Source organism: Diuraphis noxia, unplaced genomic scaffold, assembly GCF_037042655.1.
Source record: "Diuraphis noxia isolate RWA-SAM2 unplaced genomic scaffold, SU_Dnox_SAM2 contig0002, whole genome shotgun sequence".
Lineage (NCBI taxonomy): Eukaryota > Metazoa > Arthropoda > Insecta > Hemiptera > Aphididae > Diuraphis > Diuraphis noxia.
In genome coordinates this window covers 71,308,299-71,331,907 of record NW_028301712.1, presented here as the reverse complement: position 1 = coordinate 71,331,907, position 23,609 = coordinate 71,308,299, and the positions used below count along the sequence as shown (strand labels likewise).

Genomic DNA, 23,609 nt, shown 5'->3' with positions numbered 1-23,609 from the left:
TCGAGTGACTTAGTCCGAGTGATATTTCAATTAACTATATATAAAACATAATATTATTAAATGTCCGATGCATTTGATATTATTTTCACGACAGTAATATTATATTTATATTTGTATTTACGAAATAAAGTTGTATTATATTTGAAATGTATGATAATAATTATTTAGAAACTTTGCATAATGTATGATTAGTATACGTTGGGCGATCCATTTAACCTAGTACCTATACTCTTAATTGTTTCAAAAACTATTAAATTTTTTGAAAATATTTTTATACTAAAAGTATTTTATTATCTCGATAAGTAAACACTTTAAAAAAATTATAATTTCCAAGTTTTAACTTTTTCTTTAATGACACCATACATTTTTAATTCCTTATTCCAAAACAGAATGTTTTTCAGAGTACACATGACTATTGCATTTTTGAAAAGAAACTTAGTTGTTTTGTTTTGTCCCCGAAAAATGTTGAACAACTACTCCACCAGTGGAAACTGTAAATACTTATAATACATATAACTATTATATACTATAAATTTGATTTTTAGAGATCAAATTCTACGTAGGAATACATAATAAAAATGTTGTTGCCCTACAGAATAATAGACTTAAAAACAATTATAACGATAAGAAATATCGAGAAACATTTTTTTTTCAATAATGTTGATGTTTAACAGTTTCACGTTAATGGATCATCCCGTATATGTCTCTATTGAATTTGAAAAAATATTTATTTATGTAACCAAAACATTGCATTATCAATGTTAACTAATTTCATTTCAAAAACAGCAAATAAACTTGTCCAACAAAAACAACAAAACTAAACATAGGAGTTTCTCTCAGTTTGACCTATAAACTTATACATTTCAATAACAAAACAACAAAAGGTAGTTTAGAATAACTATATTTATTTTGAATGTTATTCCTTCGTATGTTTTTTTGATTTGAGATGTTGAACTAAACAATTTAGCAATTGAATGGACATTAATAGTTATTTACTATAGTTATGAGTTTCAGTCAGAAATTAGAATTATTTCGAATCTATTAGTAAACATTTTTTACCTGTGAACATTTTATGATTATTTTAAATGTATTATATACACCCCCAAAACGTTTTATTATTTAAGCAAAATATCTGAAACCTTAAACGTAACAAATATCATCATTATTAATATTCGTGTTACAAATACTGCTAAACAAACTATGAAGGAAAAACGAAATACAAAATAATCAACACATATTTTAATAATAATAATAATAATAATATTAATAATACATTTTACATTTTACAATAACATATAAAAAACTTAACAAAACAAGGAAAAGACTAAAAACAATTAAAAATGGGAACAATAATAATTATGATAAAGATAATTATATTGGGAAAATTGTATCGAGGTACATTTAAAATACTTTTATGCTACGTAGAATACATAAAGAAAAACGAACAATATAAATTATAACCCTCGACGTTTTTAAGGATAAATATAATCATATTATTATAACATATCAGATTCATTTAAAATGTTAATTTTTTTTTATTGTTTACTCAGCGTGTCCTCTCGTTAAATTAAACGCGTATATACAAAACAACAAAAATCATCTAAATGAACTAACGTACATACATCTATTTCAGATATATTATCTTAATTTCATCATTTCTCACATACTTTCTCACCCTTTCTGCATATCTCTCTCATCCCCGCTCTTGTTGCCTATCTTTGTTCTTTTTCTCCACATATATTATTTCAACATTAGTCTTTGTGTGCGAGACGCTTTATTACAATATCTGTATATAATATATATATATATATATAATACATAAGTGACAACTGTGTCAGCTCAAACGACCTTATCTTACCGGATGGACATACGTACCTACACAAGGTTTATATACCACCATAATAATCATAATGTGGTGATCATAATAATAATAAATATGTAATAATAGTAATAATTATGTAAAAATACATGATCCATGATTCCACGACGGATGACTGCATTCGTCTTCTATAATGGGTGTCCGAGGGCTATGCTTCAGACTGCAGATCGTGATGAGTGGCATCAATCCTCGTGAGGCAAAGTTTATTTCAGGGAACGATGGTGAAAGGGTAGTTAGTCTTCTTGTTTGTTCCATCGGATTGGATGCGTATAGCAATGGGTAAACAGTTCGAAACGGGTGGGAGGGGCTGTCCGCCTGGAGGGTGTATATTACATGTTATAATTATAATAACAATAATAATACGTGATGAGGAAGAAGTGGACGAGGAAGTTGAGCTTATTAATAATAATATTTGTTTGGATTATTTTATTCTGTTATTTTTTTTTACGTTAATAATTTTGGTTTTTCAAAAATGTGTGAAAACCATATTTTACATCATTCGCCGTCGCACGGACAACAGTTGGACAACGGCCATCAAGACCAGCACGGTGACGGTCGGAATCAGTCTTGGTGTCGAATCTGGAAAAAAAATATCGCAAAAACGAATTAGTACTCTGATCACGTTTCCTTCTGTATTATTATATTCTCAATTCTTATATAATATATATATATTATACAATTTACAGAGCACAAAGACATGACACGCAATATCGATTTATTCCGCGACGATTACAAAATCTGTCATATTCCTTGCGGCCAAATATATAAGGCAAACAAATAATAATAATAAATTACGAACGCATCGAGATTTTGGAATGTATATAATATATCGTATTATTATTCGATGCTACAGATCATATTATTGTTATTTTATTATCGTCGACAAGGAACAAACGTATTTGTGTGATGTGTTTTGTATAATATAATTTGTATAAAACATAACGTAAAATACATTACTATTACCGCATAATATAATCTATGCATATAAAAATAACGTCATATAGGACCGTAGTGTTTATTTATGTTATGTAAAAATAACAGAGAAATAATTATATTTTGTACTCATCATATACCGCATTTTTTTTTTTTTTTTTTTTTTAATGACAATATTATTTAAATAACGAGATCAAAAAACATGCGTATAATGACAATGACATAATAATATTTTATTACGTGTGTATAGCAAACTGCAGTGTTATGATCAAACACGATCATTTCAAAATATAATCATAATATTAATTATGTCGTTTGGTCTTTTAATGGAATAGTGAAGTATTTAAAATTGATAAATTTTGAACGGTAAATAGTATAAGCGTTTGTTTGGAGACAATGATTACGATATAGATTATATTCAGTAGGCACCACAGTGTAATAATAATAATTATAATAATAATGACACTTCAATTATTTATACTTCCGTCACCGACCGTTATATTATATAGCTCAGACCTTAGACGTTGAAAGGTAATGATTAATATACACAAAATATCTTACTTAGGTAGATTTGATTGCCACACGATTTGGTTCTTGTGTGAATCAAATGAGATAAGTGCTGCGTCTAAGAACTATCGTAGCATTTTTCCTACACATCCTTATCCTAATATAATTTTAATTTTTACACGGACATCCGAACAAATTACAAAAAATAAAACCACAGACGACTTATTATTACAGCAAGTCAGCAAGGAATATTATTTAGTCTTGACCAGGACAACAGCAGAAACAACATTATTATTTTAATTCTGAAAATTTCATCATCTAAAAATTGTACCACTTGATTTCATCAGTGGATAATTTCATTCATACATTGTTTTAATGTAATGATATACGACGTATTAAATATAATATTATTATGTCAAAAAACTAGCAAACTGTAACTCTTATATTATTGTATATGATATCAATCACAACCAATAATTTTGTAAGCTTTAAAAATAAATGATAATACGTGTATGAATAAATATTACATTGGTATCACATGTGTGTAATGTGTGGCATTTTGTATCGATAAACTCACAGAGCCAATCGCAGGGCGATATAAGTATCGACAGTAATCAACAAGTCGTAGGTACTCTAACGGTTGAAATGTGATTATTTTCTCGAGCCGGTTTGTCAGAATAATGATAAACGAATAAAAGTCAACGTAACACGTCGTGGCAAACTCTTTTGAGGAGTTCAACTTTTTATGAAGTGTTTCACTGTATAAATCTCGTCAAGAGACTGTCTATTATACGAAAATGTCGGACGGATTTAGAGGGTTTATAAACTCCTCGAATTACAAAGTTCTGGGTCAGTTTGGCGTATATATCAATGTGTCCATGTGTGTCCCCTCAAAGATTATATTACTTGGAAACAATATTATTATTATTATTACTATTTTTTTCCTTTCCGACTGACAATAAATGGTCTTATTTTTATTGATCGATTTGATAGATGTGCAGCGCAAATGATGTATAAGTATAGTATTATATAATATAGGTACGAAAAGATACATAAATTAGATTTGATCGTAACCCCTTTTGACAGGTAAAGCAATGAAGTATTATTTTTATTTTGTTTGTATTATTAAAGTTGCATTTAAATTGACTGTGATTTGTTTCCAAAACTTTCAATTTTCTTGATTAAAAATAAAGATAAAAATTAATGAAAATTAATTTAACATTTTTTGTAGTATTCAATAGAATAACGATTATATTATGGTATCATAAAAAAATGTATACTCGTCATCAATTGACAAAATTATTATAAACATTACTCAACACATGTTATTCGTGGAAATTTTAGATTCTGAGCGGAGCGAGGAATGTATTGGTTTTACAATTATGTTTATTTATTTTTCTTTTTTATTCTGTAAACACTTTAAGGCATCTATTGAAATAGATAAAGAACCACAGTAACTTTATTTTTTTGTAAGCTAATTACAAACTTAATATACGCATATATGACGATTGAGTTAAAAATGAATTATTACAGTGGCCTTTACACGGTGAACATTTGCCAGATAGACTCAAAACTTACAAGTTTATAGCAGAGTGAGTTCCCTAGTTTTTAAATTACTATTTGAAATCTAAATAAAATTTAATATAATACATATTATTATTATTTACCGTTATAGATTTCAATAAATTTTAAAATTATCCCATAATATCTACATTCAGTTAGGTAAACTCGTTAAACGTTATTATATTAAAATTAAAAAAATTGATAGATTTATACAGACTGATCTATAAAAAAAATGATATATGTATTATAAACTTGTCATTATAAGTTATATTTAAACTACCTTGGGTTTATTATCCACGATTTTAAAATATATAAAATAAATGATACGATTGTTTAAAATGTGCTGCGAAATAATTGTACGGCTATAATATGTATGCGAAAGATTGTACATCATAAATTTGATATTATCGAGAACGCGTAAGTGTGCGTGTTTATTACGACTTAAAATTATTACCATGTATTTAGACGAATGTTTGAAAGTAAAATTCGTTTATCTTATGAAAATAAATCATTTTATGAATTTCAAATAAAGGTACACGCTGTTTACTTGGTTAATCGTTGTAAATATCTCATTTATTGTATGAATGCGACGATAAATATTAAATGTTTGTATTTGTATTTGTGTCTTAAGACGTTTCTAGAAGTTTCTGGAAGACTTTCAGTGGATATTACAATAAAGAGGGATTGTATTGGATTTGAATAAAGTCAACGGGTAGTATAGGAATAGACGGCTGTTTGTTTGATACTGGGGATTGGAAAATCGGAGTGGAAAGTTAGATGGAACACCATATAGTGGTTATAAGGTCTTTCGTATATAGCTTTTGTTATTATGGATTAAGCTTAATGTTTTGATTGGAATTATAAATTATTATGTACATGTGGTGCGCATACATAAATAAATATATATATATATAATTTTTGATTAATCCCTGGACGCCACCGTGTACGAACGAACATAATATTACTATAATATAATAATATAATCATATTATTATAATAATATATGCGATAAATATTTATTTATCATTAAAACGGTATTCACATCGAGTCCACTATAATACTATTGAGTATATACAGTAGGTATGTATATGTATAACATATAGTATAATATAAATATACATAGAAAGGAAAATGCAAAACGTTTTTGTTATCTATTTTATTGAGTATATAGTGAACATTATTCTGCGGCCATCACATGGGATACGCGGGGCTTGCATAATAACAATTTATATTCTATATATGCACATGAAATACGCGGTGTATATACTTATATGCGCCTATATTATAATAATATAATAATATGTATACTACAAACATCACATTCACCTCATTGATGTAGAATAATAGGTTTGCGAGTCAGTTTATGATTAATAAATTAACGTGGAAATAGATGAATGAAATGCACGCGGAGAAACGTAACGTAAATATGTCGGTATAGGCGTTCATTGTTCACATATATATTTTATAGGTACCTATCTATCTATAGGTAGCGTTTATTATACTAAATATTATACTTATGCAGCTTTGCTGATTCGAGTGCATTATGTACATTGTACACCGATAAACTACATAAAAATCAACGGTTTAATGTTTATTATTTATGCAGCTTGAAACACAACGGTGTTTGTTTTGCACTTATCGTGTCAATAAACTCGAGTCAGCTGTGCAGTTGTCACGTCGCGTGATCCGGTTTTCAACGAATGTTGTTTGATGCGATGCTCCTATATACGAATATATATATATATATATATATGCTCGTATATGTGAACAGCCAAAGGTGGGCAAATTAATGAAAATAGTTAAATCGAGTTATGATGTTAAGTTAAGAGGACACGTCCTGATCGTTGAGTTAAAAGTTAACAGTTGACAAATTATAAATTTAATTCGACGAGTTTATATGGAAAAAAATATTAACTTATTGATTCATTTAAAAAAAAAGTCAATTTGTATTTTGAAGTTAGTATGTAAATCACATAAATATAGTGACTTTATTGTTATCTAATCCGATAAAATATATAAATTTACAAAACTATTTTATCAAAAATAAAAATAAAAAATAAATGTTTGTGTTATTATAGTACTGAATTATTTTTATATTAATATTTACGTATATACGAGTAAGCAAAAAATTTCAAAATGTTTTAACTTGATGGATTATTTTTAAATCGACCGAAAAAAACTTAGTTGTTTCAACTGTCAATTAAACTAGATAGTTAAGTTCATAAGTCGATTGAAAATAGTTAATTTAAAAAATAAAAATAATAACTTTTTTAACTTAACTTTAACTTTTTAACTAGTTAAAGCCCCCACATATTTATATAGCCATATAGGTAATATTTACATCTAATCAGACATGATCTAGTCAGAACTCTGAGGGTTTTTTCCCCATTTAAAATATGCACTTGAAATATTATAATGTAATAATAAGTACCACGCATATTATATTATACCCACATCGCTACTACAATATAATAATAAGGCTAATAATATGACGTCTTCGCAAGCTGGGCCAGTTCGTTATGTTATCCGCCGCAATTGTGCAGTTTAGATGATTGTTATATTATTGCAAATTACAATGCGTATAATGCGTAAATATTATAATACCTGCCGGAGGCATATGCATCGGCATTATCGTCATAATATTGGATTAGCATATTATCGTAGCATATTATTATTCTCCGGCGAAACCTGTCGTCGTCGCACGACATTGTTGCCAGGGTTTCCTCTTCGAGATTAGTATCAGTGTGTGTGTGTGTGTGTGTGTGTGTCGTGATTGATTCGTTATAGAGAAGATTTGCAATACTGTGTAAGTCCCCTACAGCAGTTGTCTCGCGCCTTTCAAATCAGTCGGCGTGAACTTGCCGTCAAACCCTTCAAATCCCGACCAGTGGCATAATTACAGGGATTGGGGGATTTGGGTGTCGTATCTACTCCCGTGACCTTTTTTTTTTTTTAGAAAAAAAGACTTGTTAATTACATTTATATAGTGTTTTAACTATACATATTGTTGTACAATATATTTAATACAGTCTATAATTAAAGTAAAAGAAAAAAACCTAGTCCCCTTATATTAGCTATACAAAGCATTATAATACAAGCATTAAAGTATTTGTAATATTAATATTCTTCAATTATTTGTTATTTTTGTGTCATATTGTGCTTACATACTACATAATACATTTATTGCACTGAAACGAAATGCTTATGATAAATACAATTTTTTTTTTGGCTGGGGTAATGGGTAAAATATATAATGAATATTAATTCATCCTCACCAATCCCCTCCCCACCCCACCACAAACATGACAAATTACTGATCCCAACAAAAAATGTTATTTCGACGCGCGTTCTTTGCTGATCGGGTTCGCGTAGGTATTATGTGATCGTGTACTCGACTTCTAAGTTCGCTTTAGTACGCTGGTTAGGTTAGACTAGACGATGCCAAATTCTGTAAAAATAAGTTATACAAAAAGCCTCGCAGTCGATATGATTTAGGTACTCCAATTCCACCCAATATAGGTAGTGATGTCGGGTTAAAATAATAATTGAAAACGTCTCTGAGCTGGGACTTGAAACCATTACAGCGGGGTTACATAGTATAAGAGCGCGGAGGAGGGGTGAGTTATTTTATGTTATGTTATATCAAATACTACTGGACAGATGTAGAATTATGATCCATTGTAAATAAGCAAACATTCAAGTTTAAGCGGTCTCGTCATCATATTAATATTTTGTCCCGATATTTCAGTGTGTCAGTGTATCATTAAATTTCATTCAACTTTTTTGGACTATTAATAATGATATGTTGTATATTATACGCTCATTAATTAAAAATATCTACATTTTTAAATCTCGACAATAATAGGGAATAAACTGACATTACTGCGGTAATAATATTACAGTTCCTTTTTAAAACTGATGAACTACTAATAATAAAACTAATACTCTTTGGTAAACGCAATCAAAATTTTAAATTATTGTATTAATTGATTTTGAGTTCACTTCTGGTTTATATGTCATTGGACTTTTTAGGTTATCTGAACGCATATTTAATGGACTCGTAAAATATTGATAACCATCAATCGTTAGGACAAAATGAGTGAATCTACTATACGTGAGTAGTTTTTCGCTTTGTATATTATGGTAACGCTATAATATTAAAACGATTTAATTTTTTTTTTTTTTTAGTGTGGAGGGGATGGTATTTGTAGGGGGTCTTACATTGGGAGATAAATACGTTTTTATTGCATCAACAATATTTTTATTGCGTACACCTACGCAGATTTTTTTCCAACTCGATGCACGTGAGCTGCAGCACGCATTCATAATATATTATATCTATACCTGATGAATGGAGAGTGACGGTAAGTGGGGTAAGCTTTTGGCCACAGATTAACGCGTGTAACGTAATATGTCGACAATTTGTTATGTATCATATACATATTACACGTATCGCGGCGTGTGCGTGATCCATTATATCGGATATACGCGCGACCGGAAACTGGAAGTCCGCGGTTGACTTCCCGGGAAATTGATACGAATTCGCGCACGTGTCTCAGCGGATGTAATTCGTTTTCCTAGCTTTCCTAGCTTTTCACACACCCACAGCTGCTTTATTAGCCATGTGGATTTCGACGGAACTTTTACAAATTAGGCATCTTATTATTATTCCCAGGCGTAGTCGCACTTCGGAGTTGTTTTAAACAAGATATGAAAACAAATTCATACTCTGTTTCTGGTTAAAAAAAAAAAATATATCTTCTGAAAATAAAATTATGATGGCTATTAATTGTATACTTTATGTATATGTATACAGAAACCAACGATTGTACTTTGAATAGTTGGAGTCGCGATGACAGCACACATTCAACAGGTTTAATGAAAATTGTTTTTCGCTCGAGTTTTATTTTGTTTCGACAATTATATATTTTGCATTATTCAAAAACACAAAACTAAGATAAATATTGTTCTCCTTTCCTAAATTAAAACGACCGGTAAATAATAATAATAATATAATATTATGAATTAGTTGATGACTTCATTTCACTTTTTTAGATCTACTAAATTATTATAACTTAATTGTATATTTAGAAGATAATATATTATTAAATAATATTTAATTTAATATATAAAACACAAATATAGATACCTATTTTTAATTTAAAAATCGTTTTTATAAATGTTTAAATGCATCACCTAATGTAGATTTCAACGATTAAAAACGATATCACGTTCGCATAAAATATATAATGTAATATAAGGTGTATTTTATTTATATTTATAATTTATAAAAATTTGAATAAGTCTTTACAATTATTAATTTAATGTACTACAAAATCAAATTTGTTATAAAATATTGTAGTAATAGAAACTACAGTTTTTCACAGATATAGCTTTGATTTTTAAAACGGCTTTAAAAAAAAAAAAAAATCTTTCTTATAATCTTTCTAATGATAAACAATCTGAACTAAATATTTTGTATTAGTCGTATACTTTAGTAACCATATAATTCATTCTCCTACGATATTAAACGATATATAACAGAAGCAGCTTAAAAATTAAACAAATTTCAAATTAAATATTTTTAAAAGCATAATAATGACCTATTAGTAATAACAAAGATTATGGTTTATTAATTGATTTAATTATTCGTTTTATTGTTCAAGGGAATAAATCTTAATTTGTATATAAAAAATTAATATAGATGTATATTTATTCGTTGTAGTTTTATAAACTAAAATATGTCAAACATGCAATATTAAAAAAGGTAATCCAAATATTTTTAAGTTCTCGGAAGGTCATTTTATTGCATTTGAAACGTTTATAAAAGCAAAATATAGGAAGGTACTTACCAATTCCTATTTTTCTTTAATATAAAATAACTTTAGATTTGAATTTTAGTATTAAAAACTATTTATTTTTTATTTTAATATTATATTTTGGATCTGAAATACGTATAATAATATAATACTAATATATCATATTGAACACAAAAAAATTTTTTTTTAATTTATTTATTTAATTGTGTCAATAACAATCAATAACACCAAATATTTTGACAATATTAATTAAAAATTTTAAGTTGTAACACATGATAATTGCACTTAAAATTCTACAATTAAATAATACTCTTCGTTTTGTTACCTATTCGACATTTAGATGTATTAAAAATTGAGTTAGCTAAATATTTTCATTTATAAAATAAAATCTGGGAAAAAAATGTAAATACGCTGAGAAACAGCTAATAAATAAATTCGTTTATAATATATAATAAAATGTATAAGAAGGAATAACAGAAAAAACTTAAAACTGACCTCATTAATAAACTGATGACCTAAATATTGAAACGGTTTAAGATTTGCAAGATCTGTAACCCCTCCAAAAAAAGAATATTTAATAAAATAAAAAAATAAACATGGATAGAAAACTCATATATTCATTCCTTCGCTACGAATATATAATTAATTAAATAAACTGTAAGAATAATTTAAATTGAAGTAATAGTTTTTAACTATTCTCAGAATTTGAACTAATTTTTGAACTAAACTTTAAATATAGCTAGTATACAATGTTGTTTTAATGTAAATCATTAAAATATTATAAATGATTCATGCTAATAAAAAGTATTACAGTCACATTTTAGAAGTCCTAAATATTTGATTTTAAAAGGCATTTGTATTGGTATAATATAATTTGACCGACCATAGAAATAATAATTGTTCCGAGTTATTGATAGATTAAGTGTGTTACCTATTTATAGTGTACTTTGCAAAGTTGACAGAAATCAAAATACTATTATCTGTGGGTTTCCGACTAAACCGTTTAAGAGGAAGGATCATTAATCTCTTGGCAAAATAGTAACCCTAACTTACTCAAATAATTGTCCACAGATTACCCCTGAGAAACATTTTAGCTGAAAAATACTATCGAATATCTTAAAATGTATAATTTTTTGATGTATTAAGAGTTGAGACCAAAGCTGGGGGTATTTAGTGATTAAAAATGTTCATGATAATAAATTATTATAATCCATTCATTTTTATATATTGGCTGTTATATATTATTATCAATATCGGGTATACATAGAAGTCGTTTTTTGTCTGTTATTACTTTTTGGAGCCGAGAAAATGCTTTAATCTTTAACTTTTAGGTGGCTTTCTAATATTTTTGAGTTGAAAATTACAGAAATAGAAAAAGCATCAAGTCACAAATTTTTTGTAAGTGATATATGAATATGTATTCTCATTCCTAGGCTCTACAAAAATTTTTAATATCACACACAATGACATTTAAAACATATTAAAACTTATTTTAAATTATTTAAAGGGATATATGTTTTTGTCAAAGTTATTAAAATAACAACATTTTGTAAATTATTTGCATGTTAAAATGCATAAAATATATATTTAAAAAATTAGTGTTAAAAATTGTATACAACATTTTACATCAGTTTTCCTTACAGAAGCTTAAACGTATTAAAATTCCATAGATACATATAATTTATTTCATGGACATTTCAAGCTTGAATAACGATAGAATGAAATACTTGAACAAATTAATAATATAACAAATAATATTATTTTAAATTTTACTATTCCATCTCATGTAGAATAGTTAGTGTCTCCCTTCTTTTTTCCTCATCCCTTAATAAATGTATACAATATGTTTTTTATAAATATATTTTTGCGTATAATTTTTATACATTATACCTAGGTATGATCATAAAAATTAAATTAATATCATTCAAATTAATTACAACAATTTTTCAAACGCTTTTTGTAACCATATTATAATTTCTCTATTCCGTTGTAAATAAAAAAGTAATCAGGTTCTAAGTTAAGATCTTGAACATTTTTTTTTTGATAATTTAGCAAGTCTATTGGGTAGAACTAATTTTATTTTATTATCTAAAATAACAGTCAATTTTTCACCATATTTAGTTTTGATAAATTTAAAAAAAGATGCTTGGTTTTTTTTTCAAATTTCCAAATCACAAAACTTAACAAATTTTAAATTCCTGCCGTTTTTATTTAAAAGTGTTTTAAGAATTTCCATTTTAATTGTTTATTTATTTAATTACATTAAACAAGTTTTCTTTATGTAATATTATTGAGCAGTTCGCGGAGGGGAATATTCGTCTGAGAATTTTTAAATCTTTTAAATATTATAATACCTTCTTTTTATTTTACTTATTATATACTAAGTTTTATTTTTCATTTAAAAATAACAGAAACAGAGTTCACCAACCAATGAACAGGTCAGATTTTAATAATGTAACGTTATTAGAACTATCATATCATTATAATATCATTATATTTATATATATATATATACTCAAGACTAGCTGAACCCATGTACTTCGTAACCCGTTAAAATTCCTACCTCTTTTATTACTCAAACTATATCTATAAAAATGGATGTATGGGTTTATCCTTTACGCATTCAAATTCCAATCGGCGGACCGATTGCGACGAAATTTGGTATAATTATAATTACAATATTCATCCAAGCGAGGTTATTGGAAAAATTGATAAAAAATGCATAATATATTGTAGAGCATTCAAAATTAAGAATGAGACACCAGGTACGTGCTGTGCTGGTGGAAAAGTAAAATCGCCAGAATTACATAAATTCCTAAACGGCTGGACCGATTGCAACACAATTTGGTAAAAATATGTATTAAATCTACTGGTGGAAGATAGGCTAAGTTAAAAAGTTATACGTCTAAATATCATTCAATTGAATTTTTAAATTGTCAAACTTTTCACGATAAAACGAATGAAATTACATAATGATAAACTAAATTGAATATCGTCGTGGTAAGATTATTGCTTAGTATATTTTAATCGTTATCGATCTATTTGTATAAAAATATATTGCTAGCATAATCACAGGTAACGAATTTAACATACAGTTTGAGACATATACGAGGTAGGATTTTTAACGAGATACGAAGTGCGCGGGTTCAGCTGGTATAATAATAATAATAATAATAATAATAATAATAATAATAATAATAATAATAATAATATATTATTAAAACAAACTCAATTTTTGTTTTTATTTTTATTATATAAAATATTTATATCGTTGTATAAATAATTTATAATTTTTTTCAGAAATAAACTAATAAATAAATTAATGTTATAATCTCTCGTCTATTCTTATAAGCTTACTATACTATAACTTTCAAGTTTTCCAGCAATCTTAAGTTAGGAGATGTTAAATTCAACTGCAAAATCTATGACATATATTTTACAGCTCAAACACTTTTAAACAGCTCAACACAAAATCTATGGCATTAGTTCAACAGCTTAACATTTTTCGACAACTCAATAGTAATAGAATCTCTATTTTGTATTTTAAAAATTGTATAACTTTTAAAAACCTATAGCAAAATTGTTATAAAAAATATTTTTTAGATTAGTTGAGAGTATGGCTCGAATTTTTTCTTGATTATCTAGATAGAAAGTTCATTTTAGCACTAAACATTTATAATTTTTATTCTTTTTAAGTCCCCCCCTCCTAACTTCATAATGTAAACTCAATTTCAAATATTTTTAGAGTATTATAGAAATGATTATTTTTTGAAATATTTTGAAATTATTAATAACAATTTAGTTTGTAATCTTTTTGTACATTGTTTCCTTTTAGGATCTTTTCTGATGTTAATTTAATTTGTGATCCTTTTGTACATTGTATTTTTTTTAATGTTTTTCTGATGTGGAGGAGAGTGTGCTAGGAATGGTATATTTATACTATTTATAATAATTAACTAAATCGATTATAGATAATATTATGTGGTACCTATGCACATTCGATGACATAAAAAAAAATGGGTAAGTTGGAAACAACTCTGCAGTATAGTAGTATAATTCGTTATTGACGTCACTGCAGTGAATGTGTTAAATTTAATTTCAGTTAAAAGTCATTGCTTACGAAAAATGATTCTTAGCAGAGACGATCTATCAGATTATTGACTATTATCAAATAAATCATAAATATTTATGCGTATATTGTTATTAACTACTGTGATAATATATCTTATTTTTAGTAATATGGCATGATCTATAAACAGACAATAGCATAAAATATAATTTAATTGTTAATGGACATGGTAGTTGCAAATCCCTAGACAAAAATTATCTTGAATACAAAAAAACTATTATATTATTCTTGGTTTAAAAGTTATCAAATTTCGTCTAAAATTTAAAAATATTCTTAAAAAAAAAAATCAAGTTTATATATTAGTTTATTTATTTTTTAGATTATTTGATTTCAGTATATACATAAGAAATCTTATAAAACATTTTTCATAGCTATATACAAATTTAACAATGTATGTATTTTGAACATTTTTCGTAATTTTGGCTTTTTTTTTTTAAATGTTAACTTGAAATAATTAAGGTCTTAGTTATGTAGGTACCTTTAATACTTTTAATTGGCAATAATAAAAACCTACAAGAAATTTTCAAACTTTTTGACTGAAGAATATTGTTAATATGCATTTATAGAAGATACATTTAAAAATAAAAAATGTCAAATATAAATAGTTCAAAAAAAAAAATTGTATGTACAAGTTTCTTGAAAAATTCAAGTATCTTGAATTGTTCGTTTTCATATAAAAAAAACTTAAAACTTGGTTGAAATCTGATTTTACATAAAAACCTTCGTTATCCTTAATTTTTTTTCTAGATTATTTTGAAGGTTTTTGGAATTTTCAATTTTTATCTTTTAAAATTTCTAAATAGATCCAAATTCAAAGTTTAGTTCAACCTATCATAGACATACCATAGTAGTACCTTTTAATAATAGAAAATAAATTACCAGTACCAATGAAATGAGCCATCTACCAACTTAAACCCCTGTTTCATATAAAATTATAAAATGCAATAATTTATCATCAAAATATAATTATAATGAAATTTTTCACATCCATAACAGTAAACTACTGAATGAAGACGTAGGTGCTTACACTCAATATCTACTATGTAGCAGATTAACTAACGGTTTTTTTTTTTTTTATGTTATCGTTCATTAATTAAATACTGACATAAACTTATGAATTATATTTACCTTATTAATGTGTTTTGTCGTTTGATATTAATTATAATAAATGATTCTTAATTATATTATTTTACGATTTTACGATTTTACGATTTCACATTTTTATTTTATTATCTTGTCCCATGAGGGGAGAAATGATATTATTATAAATTCATTGCTTCACAACAATACGAGTGGTTTGTGATATATAATGCATAACAATTTTGGGTAAAAAATGACATGAAACAATATAAATTATTTTATATTTTAATTTATAAAGGTCTGTACGCGTATTACCAATCTAAGTAATATGAATATCTGCAGGTAGTTAATTTAATAATTTTTTTATCTCCTTTTTTGATTTATTGAATATTTATACATTTGAATTCAACAATTGAAGTATTTTAAATTTTGTTTACAAAATATTTATCAACTATATATACATTTATTATAATTAAACGTTAAACATATTTAAAACTTGAATAATTTAACAGTTTTAATAACTGGTTGGTACAAAGCAAATTTTTTTTAAATGTAGGTACCTATTTAATATTTTATATTATGGTCATATAATACGAAATATATTTAAGGAACTGCGGCTTTATGTACTCACATAATATATTTTAACACATTAGAAAGATATTTAGTGAACTCATAGAGTAAATCATGCATATCACTGCAACGTATACGAACAAAAGGCGTAAAACATTAATTACATTTCGACTTTGCATATTAATACATATTATGACCATTGTCGTAATTGGGTACGATGAGAAAACGTAGAAAATAATACGATTATCCACTGAAATTCGGGATGTGTTGTCTCAAAAAGACAATTATCCTTTCAACGCGGACTTTGCATATTATCGTCATAGGATGATTAAACATAACATGATATTTTATTACTTATTATTATAATTTTTAATTTTTAAATAGATTATATTAACGTTTGAAAGTATACAATATAATATAATATAACATTTTACATATAGAAGAAACTTAGTTTTCATGTGTTACCATGGCTTTTATTTAAGCATAAGCCAGAAAGCTAACTTATATATTACGATTTCTAATTCAATTTAAATATTTGAACCATTGTTAATAATCAATAAATAATTACTATTTATAATCATGGCTTATTACGAATACTTATAAATTACATTTAATAATAATATAAAGTTTCTACCAAAGTAAAAATTAAAAATTTTTATTGAAAACCTTTGAAGGCTTTAACGGAATAAAATGTTTTTGTTTCCGAGATGAAACGAGTCGAAACATATCCTAAAAATATTTTTATAAAAATTTAATTTAAAATAGATGAAAACTATTGGTTCTGAAAAAATTTAAATATACCTAAAATAATAATACTCGTTAAAAGTGACAACATTTCGGAGAACAATTATTACAATATTGTTGAAAGCATCTCTCCCACCCAACCTCGACCAACGAAACGCCCCAACCACTGTCATAGAAAATACAGCTATGGCATGAATTTACTGTCATCAATATCCATATGATATACGGGTTTTCATGCATAACCTAACCTACTTATGATCGCCTCGCTTTGTACCAAATTGAACAACATACGGCGTGCATAATAATATAATATTATGCGGCGTGTATAAAAAAACGACTTACTCTTGATGATATCTGGCCTGTTGGGTTTGCTGTACGTCTGCCCGGACCGAGTGATTTCGTTCAAAATGGAATTATCGTCTGCCGAAAACAAATAAAACACATTATCGGGACGTTTAGATGATTCATGTTTGTATATTTTATATATTATAAGTATATAGGTACATAAATGTGATATGTTACGCGAAAACTATGTCATTTCGTTAACGTCACGACGGCTCCAGTGTGACTGAATATAATATATAATATAATAATAATATATTATATACCTTCCACCGCCATTTTATGATAAAGTAAATATTTATTATGTGGTGTTCAAATTCTTCGCATCAGTCGAGTTTCACGACCGATTTAAAAAGAGCGATTTCATATAATATTATTATTATTATTATATTACCGCGGTCAATAAAAGCAAAACGTTTAAACGCACGTGGTTCGGTGGGCCCGCGATGTAGTCGAACCAGAGCTGCCGTCGCCGCAGCCGCTTACAGAGACGCGGCTGAAAACTCCACGATCGGTCGCTCGAGGGTGAGGGCAAGACGCAACGGCCAAGGACACCAGCGGGCAGCGGGCAGCGGTGGCGGCGTCGGCGTCGGTGCTGAGAGGGAAGAAGGTATATATGTGTATACACACGTATATTTAGGGGAGGTTTGTTGGAGGGGTTGTGTTTCCATAATCGAATGTCGAAGGTTTACCCGAAGGGTTGTTCTTCTTCTCTCCCACCGCTATTATAATGAACGCAACATCTGTTGGCGTACGTCCCTTAACACACACACGCATATATACATATATTGCTCGTATATATTTTAATAATATAATATCGCCGTATGTATATATAATATAATATATATATATATACGTAAGCATGAAAGTGTGTACCGCGAGCGAACCGTCGCCGAGCCGATATATAACTGTGCGACCACCACCGCGGCCGATAGAATATGGGAGCTATACATCGCGAGCGTCGTCCCACGTATATAATATAAATAGTATGTTCTATTCAAATATTACATATATTATAATAAATGTGTATGTGTGTGTATGTATATTTTCACACACACACCTCAGAGTCATTTCATTTATTATTACCTTTTTTCCCTCCTTTTCCGTTCGTGTTGTTCGACGTACCGTTTTCTAAATCGTTACTCCCATCGGTCGTCCATTGTGGACCTGAAACATTCAAAAACACACAACCAACATTGATATCAAAACGTTATTGAGACAAAACAGTAAAAATAAAAAGCATAAGATGAAAAAAAAAAATAAGACTAAGACATCGAAAACTACTATCATATGATTTGATAGACGAGGGGTGTAGTGTATTATAGTTTTATCTAACCCTCTTTCTTATTTTTTTTTCTTTTACCTCGATTGAAACCTGTTGAACAACAGAATACATTTTGTTTTGTTTTTAATTTTGTTCCGTATAATTTTCATAATATTATACAGTATATTTAAATTATTGGAAAAATTATTTTTATTATAAATCAAATCAATACCTGCATATTATATTATTATCACTGATGATTATTAATTTATGAGTAACCTAAGTGGTACCCTAAATTTTCGTATAAAACGATTTTCAGTAAAAATATATGAAAATAAAATTTTAAACTAATTCGTAAGCTTTCGTCTTTATTATTAATAAATTCACAGAACATTTTTAAAGATATGACTTTAGATGACTAAATTTTATCCAATCTTTTTTTTGTTTTATTGTAAGCAACACATAAATATAACTTTGAACAGGTATTCATTAAAGATAAAAATATTAGTAATAATTTCCAACTTGATAAAATTCCTAATTTTCACTTTAATTAAGGGCATATTTAACAATGTTTAATTAACTTAATTATTATACCCCATACTTTTGCAAACAAAAGATGTAATTTTATTTTTAAACTTTAAATTATTATTGTGTTATGTCTAATTTGAAATCAAACATTGATTTTTTATTTAAAGGTATTCATCAGTTGGAATGAAAAATAAACGACGATATCAGTAAAATACAGAGGGTTGGCATATAAAATGTCTCAATGATTTAATTTAAATTTTTTAAATTGTTTAGAATAAAATATGCAGCTTCTATACTAATAATAATAATTTTCTCATATTGAAAAATGAAGACATTTTTTAACCAAATCACTACAGTGCTGGAATTTAATTATTTAATAGTAAAAACAATAATTATGAGTTTGTCGTATTAGGATATAGTATAGGTATTATAAAGTTATTTTTTTTTTACTTTAATTAAATTATATTTTATCTAGAATATAAACTTTTTTAATAGAATAAAATATTAAAACATTTCATGGATTTGTTGATTAACTTGTTTTTTTTTATTTGTATTTTTTTTTACTTTCCTTCCTCTATTACGCAAACAATGCGATTTGATCGCGATTAGCTATAACGTTTACATGCCTGATTAATTCTTTAGTAAATATTTGGCGCTTTAAATAATATTTTACAGATGCATATATATATGTGTGTTTTATATTTTATAGTTTATATTAGAACAAAATACACATAATGATAAATTAATGTTATTTTATTATGTTATCTAATATCATAATATATATTATTATAATGAAAGCGGGTAAAACGATATTATCCGTCTTACCTAAAGCTGGGATGCCAGAAGGGGAGGGGTTCTCCGTGCTCTGAAGTTCTGGTGCCAGAGTGGGTGGGTGTGAAGCTTTGCAACAGATAGACAAGAATATATAGTGTTAGACAAGAGTAACAGTGCTAGAAACGTTTAATGTTTGTTTTATTATTATTTCCATGCACATTTTATAATGTAATAATAATTATTATACAAGATATGTTACGATAATAATTTCTAAATGAAACATGCATCGGCCTGTGTGATAGTTTACGTGCGTAAAAGATGACGCGCAGTCACAGCAGTAAATCCCAACAATTTTTTGGATGACAGTATTTTTTTTTTCACAATAATTTTTTAATGGAATTTACAATGAAAAAGCTGGTTGCACATACTTGCGCATCATCATTACGATTTACATTACCTTGCGGTGAGCAAAACCAAATCTTCATTTCGAAGTTACAAAATAATAATATAATATCTTATATTTTTATTCATAATACACTATAATAGAATTGAGGAAAATTCGGTTGACAAAAAATACAATTCATACAGTAATAATATTTCATGCAAAATATTGAAATAGGCATGCAATTTATTAATTTCTCTAAATACACTGAACTAGCGTTACCAAACACATATTTGATTTTGAAAGTATATACTTGAGCTTACAAATAATTATGATTATATTCAATATAAAATATAAAATATCTAAATCGTGTTTTATTTTTTCATTCAACTGCGTTCTCCATGTACTCTTTAGTCTTTGATATTTTTTAAGCAGAAAGTTATGAAGGTTGTAATATTTCATTTATTGTACGATTGGCAAATACCGATAAAATAAAATATAATTTGGAAACATAATTTATATTAAAAATGATATCCTTATAAAATAAAATAATTTAGTTATGTTATCTTAAAACATGAGAAACTAATATCCTAAATTCTGCAGTAAATAATTTTTTTATTTTTCACGGATATTATAATGTATATTTTGCAATATATTATTTCTTGTCAATCTTGCACTCATATATTTTTATTTGCGATATATAATAATTTCTTACTTTAGAAAAATACATAATTATATTAACAAGCCACCTGTCTCGCTCCTAGGACTATATGGGATGCAAAAAAAAAAAAACACTAAAAATTGATTTTCAAAATGTTGCCAATAATTATTGGTAAATATATTTTTTAATATTATATTGACTCCATACAGGCATTAATATTTGAGACGAGTATATGTTTTTTAATTTTATATTTTTTAGCCCTTCTGTCTTATATCGAAAGCTATAATCGTGAGTTTGAGAACGACTTTCACGAAAAATCCGATCACTCATCTCTCTACCGAATCTCGATATACTTCAACAGCTGTGTACGAATCTTCTCGGCCACGTTAATAGACCAACTACAATGTATTTTCTCCGACCACCGTTATCAAAAGCTGGTAGTAAAATTATTTTCAAACGGCCGCGGTGGTCCCGCACATAACGCGGGCACACCCATTCCATCGCGCTCACCACGTCGGAAAGTTTACGGTTAAACGTGAAGGGCGGATTCGCGGTATATATGGGACAATAATATATAGCGTTTATGGTTATCGTGCGGCGGCGTGCTCGTTTACCAGCGCAAAACGATTTCTTGTCGAAACTATTACCGGCGGGCGGCGGCTGCCTTACAACGAGACAGTGGCGGTGACCAAAGAGCCCGGAGGACTGCCGCAGTAGTCCTTTTGTGAAATTGCTCATTACTGGTGGTCGTGGAAATTAATTATTTTAACATCCGTTTTCGGATGGATATCAACCCGTGGTCAGCCGCATATACCGCGCCCGTGGGCAACATATGTTAATTACAATGCAGACCGCAGGCGCCCAGTATACCGCACACGGTTACGGTAGATGCACCTATATATAATGCAATGTAATATTATATACATATATTACACCATCGACCAGACCGGTGGTTTTAAAACACGTCAAATGTACGAAGCACACACGATGATAGCACCACGTTCGCTCTTGGTTAATATGTGCGCCGCATTTTCTCCGAAGCTAATTTAAAACCCTTTGCTTCTCCCCCCCCCCACCACCACCACTGACCCCTCCATATTGTGGGGTGCGGGTATAATAAACCGCCAGGAACACGACTGGTGCGGTTATGAGACATAAACACACACACATACATATAACACTAATATAATGAATTGTGCATATTTACACACACGCTGCACCTTCCCTAGACTAGAGCTTTAAATAGCTGATAATGGTACCACCGCAAATTCCGATGGCCGCGGAAGACGTGTGCGTGTGTCATCGCGGTCAGCGTGCGGTCTCGGTCTGCAGCTTCGGATCGTGGCGGTTTTCGTACACGTATAACACATAATATTATTATTATTATCCTTTTAGATGGGTCTGTGAGACTGATTCGACGAGTGACAGTGAATGTTGCACGGTGTACGTCACAAATCGAAATTAATTATTAAACACGGAAAGTGTCTCCGTTACATGCAGACCGATATCCGAAGCTATACATGGAGTTATGGTCAAATAGTATTGAATAATTAATAATTAATGCCGTTCAGACTCGACTGTATAATTCAACTGAAGATTCATGTCATAGCAGATATATCATAATATATATAATATGTGTGTGTGTATGTGGAAAATACGACAATTTCATAATATATCATTTTAGGGGGGGAGAATACCTACCTACTTTGGCGGTATTTAAAACTGTCATTCAAATTCATTAAATTGTAATTTAAAATAAGTCAGTTCAAAAGTGACTTCTCGCAGAAATATATTTTAGTAAATGTTAATTATGAATTGTATTCAAACAGATTTTCAATAGAAGTTACATTTAATTGATTTTTAGTGCATACATAGAGATTAGAGATAACAGTAACAACAAGTATAGTAACACAGATATCACGTTGTTTATGTAATATGTAAAAAATAACACTCGTACAATATTCAAAATCAAAGTGAATTAAACGCAAGCAAAAATATTGAAAAAATAAATTAGTCATGCAAATTGGAATGGAATTTACGCTAGAAAAATTATACATTTTTATAAAATATTTTTCTATAATCATAAATTACGGCTCACACATTAAACAGTATTAATGGTCGGAGAGTAGTGAATTACAAACTAAAAACACTCGACGTCTATCCAAACACTCAACCCCATTCACATTAAGTATACTCGGATGTAATCCTTTACTAGCTGTAGTGTCGAAGTATTTTCATAATATAAAAATAATTATACGATGATAAAGTGTTTGGTTTAAACTATAATGAAACATACTTAAGAGAATATTCGTAAATTGGAAAACAACTTATACTAATGTATATTATATAGGTAGTGTAAAAAGTATGGTATATGACATTTTTCTGTTTTGTAATTATCATTAAAATATTCAGTTTTCACACGTTAAAATGTGAA

General features: G+C 28.0%; 1 protein-coding gene across 2 annotated transcripts in view; it reads right to left on the bottom strand.

The window, feature by feature from the left end:
* Positions 1–2,109: 2,109 nt before the first annotated feature.
* LOC107161886 (neurotrimin-like) overlaps positions 2,110–23,609 on the bottom strand; it is a 100,565-nt gene continuing 79,065 nt past the window's right edge. Inside the window, exons 7-10 of one of the 2 annotated variants that reach the window (XM_089220218.1) lie at positions 20,184–20,258; positions 18,653–18,733; positions 17,567–17,644; positions 2,110–2,458 (exon numbers count right to left, since the gene is read on the bottom strand). In XM_089220218.1, the coding sequence (XP_089076344.1) occupies positions 2,370–2,458; positions 17,567–17,644; positions 18,653–18,733; positions 20,184–20,258 (323 nt within the window). In that variant the 3' untranslated portion in view covers positions 2,110–2,369. The remainder of the gene's footprint in view (positions 2,459–17,566; positions 17,645–18,652; positions 18,734–20,183; positions 20,259–23,609) is intronic. The other variant, XM_089220219.1, reaches the window with a different exon arrangement.